Source organism: Squalius cephalus (assembly GCF_949319135.1).
Source record: "Squalius cephalus genome assembly, chromosome: 20".
Lineage (NCBI taxonomy): Eukaryota > Metazoa > Chordata > Actinopteri > Cypriniformes > Leuciscidae > Squalius > Squalius cephalus.
In genome coordinates, this window is record NC_137141.1 from 20,881,694 (window position 1) to 20,889,078 (window position 7,385).

The following is a 7,385-nucleotide window of genomic DNA, read 5'->3' on the forward strand; positions in this document are numbered from 1 at the left end:
TTTAATGCATCCTTACATAGGCAATATATAGTGTACTGTAAATGTATATGTACACACACACAGACACAATTATTTAAAATACTCTATCTGTGCTGCAGTTGTTTGGACCTACGGTTCACTTGACTAAACAACTCTCACTCCAAAACAGTGACTCTAAGTTTCTCGAGAGTTAAATGCATTTCTCATAGCTTATTACCTCCTGGCTTGAGTTTCCACCAGCTTCCTCAGTGGCTCTTGACTGGGCATGTGGCATTTTTTTGTACTTGAAAGAGAATTTTTCACTAAATCAATGTTTAAAACCCTCTTATTTATTATGCCAGATTACATAATGAATACAATTATTTAAAAATGAGCCTCTCCTACTCTTTTTGAAATGTTTGGATAGCACATTATGCATTATTTATTGAGCTACTTGTGGACTTGAAACTATGTGGGTGTGCAGTTTTTATCTCTAAGTTTCTATAGACTCAGCCTGGTATATCACACTGAGCTGTTATTTTTTGCATAAGCAGGTTTGCACTGGTTCGTGACTTGGGACTGAACTTACAATTTTAGGATCAGTGGCTACCCCATTCATGTGCACATACAGTGGGATGCAAAAGTCTGACACTAAATTATAAATACAGAATTAAAAATTTGATGTAAACTTTGAAATACTAGTTTGAGGAGTTAATAAACAAAAACTTTATGATGCAACATATTCTGCACAATTTATAGATCACAATAGTAATGCTAATCAAATAATTTGTGATGAAGCATTATAAGTATGAACATGGTCAATAATCATCAGTTAAAGGTCTGTTTTGTCATTGTAGGTGGAAGCAGCGACTGATTCTGAGTGTGAAAGCAAAGGCTCTCGAGAGTATCAGTCTGTTGGGATTCAAGTGGAAGACGAGAGACGGTAAACACAGAGCACATCTGTTTTATCTCTATGTCTAAAGGGTTTGTGAGGTGCGATTCGCTGAAGTACTAGCTGAGTGTGAAATGTTGTTGTCACTGAGTGTGAAATACTGTCTCATTTGAGATCTTTCTCTCTTATACAGACAGGGCCGATTTAAGCGGTCCAACAGTGTCACCGCCGCCGTTCAGGCTGATCTGGAGTTGGAGGGTTTTCCTTTAATGGAGGATAAAGGTCTTCAGTTTGGCGGAGGTTTCCAGCGTCACAGTGAGCCCAGCACCCCTACACAGTACGGCGCCGTACGGACCGTCCGCACCCAGGGTCTCTTCAGCTACCGTGAGGACTACCGCACCCCCACGGAGCCTCCGAGTCCCCAGCGTAGCCCCGAGCCCTGGCTGGAGCCCTCGCCACGGGAACCTGTCGCCACCGTGGCGGTTACAGTGACGCCGCCCCAACCTTCAGATTCGGGAAGAGCATCGCCCTCATGCAGGAGGGACGGAAGCTGGTTCATGCAGCTGCTGCACACGGAGACGAAAAAGATGGAGGGGTGGTGCAAAGAGCTGGAGGGAGAGGCGGAAGAGAACGATATGTCAGAGGAAAGTGAGTTAACAGAGCCCCGATTTCATGAGCCGTTAAATCTTTATATTATAATATTTGTTTGGTGGAGAGTTTGGCTCCAGGTTTCAAAGTGTCAGGTATGAATCCAAAGAAGTGTCACATTTAACCATGAAACGATTTTGCAGAGCTCCAGGTTATTAGAGCCTCACACTGAGAGTGCTGCCATGTGAGCAATTATTTCTGTCAACATCTGTCAAGTTTCCATGGCAAAGAGCTCAGAGCAGCGCTGAGACTCTGAACAACAGACTGAGAGAGACAATGCACAGAAATCAATGTGTAAGAAAGAATGCATTGGAGTATGAGTGTGAAAGTGTGAATCACTTGTGTTGTGGAGTTTATGGAAGTATTCACATACTTTCAGATTATTGAATGAAGAGCTTGCTTCTTGGCAGTCACAATTACTACACACTGCATCTGTCATGTTCCCATTGTACTTTGACCCTGTTGAAAAAGCTGGTTTACTGATCTCAGATTGTTTAACATGGCTTTCCAGTTTGTGTTTTGCTGGTCGGCCAACCGGTCTCCCAGCCTGACCAGCTGAAAAGTACCCAAGACTGCGAGACCAGCTAACACCAACAAACTAGGTTAAGCTGGTTTAAAATCCATGAAGACCATTTCATTGGGTGTTAAGTACAATTTCTCCATAAGCAACAACTTTCTTGTTACCTACAGCACTTAAACTTGAAAACAGCAAATGTAGTACACTGTCTTTCAGAAGTTTGTGGTCAGTTTTTGTTAAATGTTTTTGAAAGACGTCTCTTATGCCAACCAAGATTGGCTTATTTTGTAAAAAAAAACATTTTTAATATAAAAACTATTTTAATATAGTTTAAAATGTAATTTATTCCTTTGATGGCAAAGCTGAATTTTCAGCATCATTACTCAAATCATTCTAATATGCTGATTTGGTGCTCGAGAAACATTTCAGTTGTGCTGCTTAATATTTTATGTAAACCATGATAAAAAACAAATTTGGACTCTGAACAACAGCCTTTATTTGAAATAGAAATCTTTTATAACACTATAAATGTCTTTACTGTCAATTTTATTCAATTTAATGCTTCCCTGCTAAATACAAGTATTATCTAAAAGTATTATCTATCAAATCTTACTGACAACTAACTTTTGAACAGTTGTGTACATGTATTTTTTGCCTACATGAATACTTACAGATTTCACATTTTCTGCTTTCTAGCAGAAACATATGCATGATCATGTGCAAGTTCGCCGGTATATGAGTGTACAGTCAGACACTTTATGAAATCTATTAATAACTGCATAAATGTGTGAGATTTTCAATAGCTCTCATGATTATTAAATATTTATCTCTCTTTCCCTGTTTGTGTATTAGTCCTGGGGAAGATCCGGAGTGCTGTTGGAAGCGCACAGCTCTTGATGTCCCAGAAATTCCAGCAATTTTATTGGCTTTGCCAGCAGAACCTAGTAAGTAACATCAGTGCACATATGCCAATTTGTACATGAGTTTGTGTTCTATTTATGTTATTGTGCTGCGCTTTGTACTCACGGCAGCTCTTCCCACGACGCACCACTGCACTTCCACGGGGGCTGTCTGTGCTGGAGTAATTGTGGTGTACTTGACGGCCTTTTGTTCTGCTGTCATATTTATTAGATATGATACACAGCAGCACATCAGCTGATCTGAGCCAGGCATGCAGAGAACATAAATGACCAAGTACTGTGGCATACAAAGTATAGCGATGTTTTAGAAAACAACCTAAATTCTCCTGAATAAAATGCTCTGTTCAGTGGCATACACTCACAGTGGTTGATTAGGCCACATACAGATTTATGAAATAACAACAAATGATAAAAATTGTAGTAACACTTCAGCTTGACTTCAAGCTCTTACAGTTTTCAGCCCTGAAATCTGTACACATTATAAAGCTGTGCAATCTGTGGAGGATTAGATGTGCCGCTTAAAAGTAAAGAAACACTTTAGATTATGGAACACATATTCACTATTTTCCCTCAATAAACTTATAATAGTCTGATAGTAAGTAAGGTAGTTGCTGTAGTGCTTGTTTGGGTATGGGGTAGAGTTAAGGAATATAGAATATGGTCATGCAGAATGAGGCATTAATATGTGCTTTATAAGTACTAATAAACAGCCAATATACAAGTAATATGCATGCTAATAAGCAACTAGTGATCTAAAGTGTTACAAATTTAAAATGAAGAAATCTATTATCAATGCATTTAATTGTAAATAAAAATTTAAATAATTAAATTACCATGTTACATTTTTTAAAATTCATATTAAAAATAAAATTTCACAAAACAGTATGTAATAATTTGATAAATGGCATTTAATAAAGCATTTAAATTAGTTTTCTTTATGTATTTGCCAAATGCTTTTGTTTATACATTTATAACTTGAGTTTAAAAAAAAAAAAGTCATTATGCAGTTCACTCATGCAAACTCCATCAGCAAATGGAGAAGGAAAAGTATTTGGTAATTTTTTTATTTGAAAAAGTATGTTTCAGTTTATTATTATTTATTGTTATATTTAACTATTTTTAACATGAATTTGAACAAATATGTTTATGTCAACTTTTGTCAACTTTTTGTTGCAGGACCCCAGTGCCATGCCTCGGCCCACCTCTCAGGACCTGGCCGGGTTCTGGGACCTGCTGCAGCTCTCCATCGATGATGTTACCTCCAAATTCAATGAGCTGCAGAAGATCAAGTCCAACGATTGGAGGCTTATTGAGAGTCCTGTGAAGAAGGTGAGAACTGATTGGTTAAAGGACTTTTGATGGTCATCAAACCTAATTTCATGCTTCTGATTGTACTGACTGAAAAATGTTTATTGGCACATATACTACTGTTCAAAAGTATGGGGTCAGTAAGATTTTTTCATATTTACATTAATTATGTTACAAAAAATCTATCTCAAGATGCTGTTTTTTTTTTTTAGCTTTCTAGTCATCAAAGAATCCTGAGTTTCCAAAAAAATATATTAAATGGGTAGTTCACCCTAAAATTAGAATTAAGTCATAATTTACTCACTCTAGTGTTGTTTAAATGCAGTATGATGTTCTTTCTTTTTCAGAACACAATAGGAGAAATTAAAAAACAATGTTCCACTCACACTCGTCCATATAATGGCAGTGAATAGCGACCAGCATCAAGCTTTTAAAAAAGACAAAAAAGCATCACAAAATGGTCCGATGCTACACGTCTCATATATTCCAAGTGTTCTAAGGGGTATATGATTGTAACGCTATATTAAAGTCCAATGAAGATAAAGATGATCAGGGTTCAAAATTAAAGTGAATATTTATTAAATAAAACTGTATGCTGTATTATGCATCCCAGACAAGTAATTGGCAATGTCATTTTGTTAAGAAAGACTACGCGCCCACGCACATACGCATTCAAACGCGCCGTCACATTTTCACAGATTCAGAGATGATAACGCTATCGCTTTCAAAACTGGTTTTTAAAAATGTGCACTTTAAAACCTATTTCAAAGTTTGTGTTCTCAGGCCATCAAAATGCCATTGTCGTGTAAATGAACGGCCAGAATGCATTCAAAGTTTTCTGTTTTTAGTCTTCTGTGAACGGCTATGCTTTCGTTAGACTCTATTAGCACTACAGTCAAAACCCGGAAGAACAATTCACCCCTGGTCCCCTAAAAATTTTACTATGGGTTTTTCAATTTATGAGTAAAATAAGGTCTATGGTGAACTTACTTGACGATACTTATGCTCTGAAACGTAAATTACACACACCCATATTGAAAACACAACTTTTTAAGTTATGTTTATAAAAAAAATTAAAAAATGTTTCTAATAGGTAACTAGATAAGAGGAAACCACTGGCGAATTACTGCGGCACTCTATTAACTACCATTATATGGACGAGTGCGAGAAGGAAATAAAAAAAAAAATCTCATTTTGTGGTCTGAAAAATAAATAAAGGAATATGGCATTAGAACAACACAAGAGTGAGTAAACGATGACTTAATTTTCATTTTAGGGTGAACTATCCCTTTAAGGAGCGCAACTGTTTTCATTAATTCAGCTTTGCCATCATAGGAATAGATTTAATTTTAAAATATATTAAAATAGAAAACAGTTGTTTTAAAGGGTAAAAACCCCCCCACAATATTTCAGTTTGCAGTCTTGGTGCAAACTTTTGAACAGTAGTGTATAGTTTATTAATTAAATCAAATATGTAATGTATCTATATCTCTAGTCTGCTGCAGATATTACCTGACACACATTGATTTGTACATTCATATCTTGTGTTCGGATATTATTTGTTGTTGTTCCAGCTCCCGCCGCCAGTACCAAAGAAGACATTGCGTAAGAGTGTGACGAGGGAAAAATCTTTGGATCTCCCTGATCGTCAGAGACTGGAGGCACGACGACGCCTAATGGCGGCCAAACGCGCAGCTTCATTCCGCCAAAACTCAGCATCAGAGCGGGCCGACAGCATCGAGATCTATATACCGGAGGCCCAAACACGGCTCTGAGAGTCACAGGGAACACCTTTATAATACCATCATTATCATTCTCAGTAACAGAGCCAGTTCGAACTATCACAAAACATTCATCAAGCGAATCAAAAGAAACAAGGGTTTCGTACCTGTCAAAAGTGTCAAAAGGGTTTTGTAACTTGTTTCAGAACTGCCTAAAACATCCATGTGAAGTTTATCCTTTTTAGGGAAACGTACTTCACCAAAATAAACATATTGCACAACATATCGCAATTGTAGACCCACGTGAAAATGACATTGCTTGATAAAGCAAAACTTTAGATTTAAGCTTTAATCCCAGCGGAATATCAAGTCCAATCTGATGATCCTTTTGTCTTTATGACATCCATTTAGCACTTTCAAAATGGAAAAAATGGCATTTTTACGCCTCAAATCTAAACAATTTATTTATTTTCATTAAATGAAGAAACCTGAAGAAAAGTCTTTAGGTCCGGTTCCATCTGGTTCCATCCATTCAAGTTTTGTAGCTTTATATTTCCATGGTTACATTTCATTTCTCTCTCTCTCTTGATCTTTGTATTTCTTTTTTTTTTCCTCTTCCCAGTGAAGTTCATAGTATTTTTCTCATGAACTCTCTTGTGAGCATTTATGTAAGTGCCAGTGCTGAAATACCTCAATCATACATTTTAGACTGAAGCCGTAGGCCAGAGCGGACAGTCACGATCACAGCCTTTTAAAAAACATTGTTGGTCACACTGTTATGGGCAAACTTAAATCTCAGCCTGAGGGTTTACACTGTCAGAGAGATTAGAGATTAGTTTTTATTATTCTCCTACTTACTGATATATAATATACAGCTGTCACACTACTACATATTTGATGTTTATGGTTTATGTCATTCTAGAGGAATTACTGTAGGATTTTGGGTGCAATTCCTTAAACCCTAAATTCAACAATGTAAAGGTTCAAAAATGCATTTTTGCACTTTCTTCTTCTAAATGTATGTTTGTATGTATTTCCAAGGGAAATGAAGTTCTAAAAGATATTGTTGCAGTTGAATTGCAAGGTTTTGTGAGACTATCGATTTATCGTTTCAGGTCTCTGAATGTTTTCATGCCTCACATGGTCATTCATCAGTTTGCATTTATTTTCTCTCCATATGCTGTTATCAAGCATCTGACCCATGTTCTGCGCAAAAAAAACTTCTTTTTATGTCCTTTCTGTATGTCTTGACAGAGAATCAATGATTCTGTCTCGGTTGAAAGAGATGTCGGGTGTCCCATAATTATCTAGATGGCTTGGCGGTTGGTGATATATGTTTTATCTATTAGACTGCCTGCGGTCCAAATACCACACATCTGTGAGAGTGTGCAGAATGATAAGTTCAATTTAACTCTATAATC

General features: G+C 37.0%; 1 protein-coding gene across 1 annotated transcript in view; it reads left to right on the top strand.

The window, feature by feature from the left end:
* The window catches only part of dlgap2a (discs, large homolog-associated protein 2a), a 147,807-nt gene extending 141,392 nt beyond the window's left edge, over positions 1-6,415 (top strand). The window contains exons 12-16 of the mRNA XM_079852751.1: positions 816-901; positions 1,044-1,498; positions 2,868-2,959; positions 4,112-4,264; positions 5,818-6,415. Coding sequence (XP_079708877.1) covers positions 816-901; positions 1,044-1,498; positions 2,868-2,959; positions 4,112-4,264; positions 5,818-6,018 — 987 coding nt within the window. The 3' untranslated portion in view covers positions 6,019-6,415. The remainder of the gene's footprint in view (positions 1-815; positions 902-1,043; positions 1,499-2,867; positions 2,960-4,111; positions 4,265-5,817) is intronic.
* The last annotated feature ends 970 nt before the right edge of the window (positions 6,416-7,385 follow it).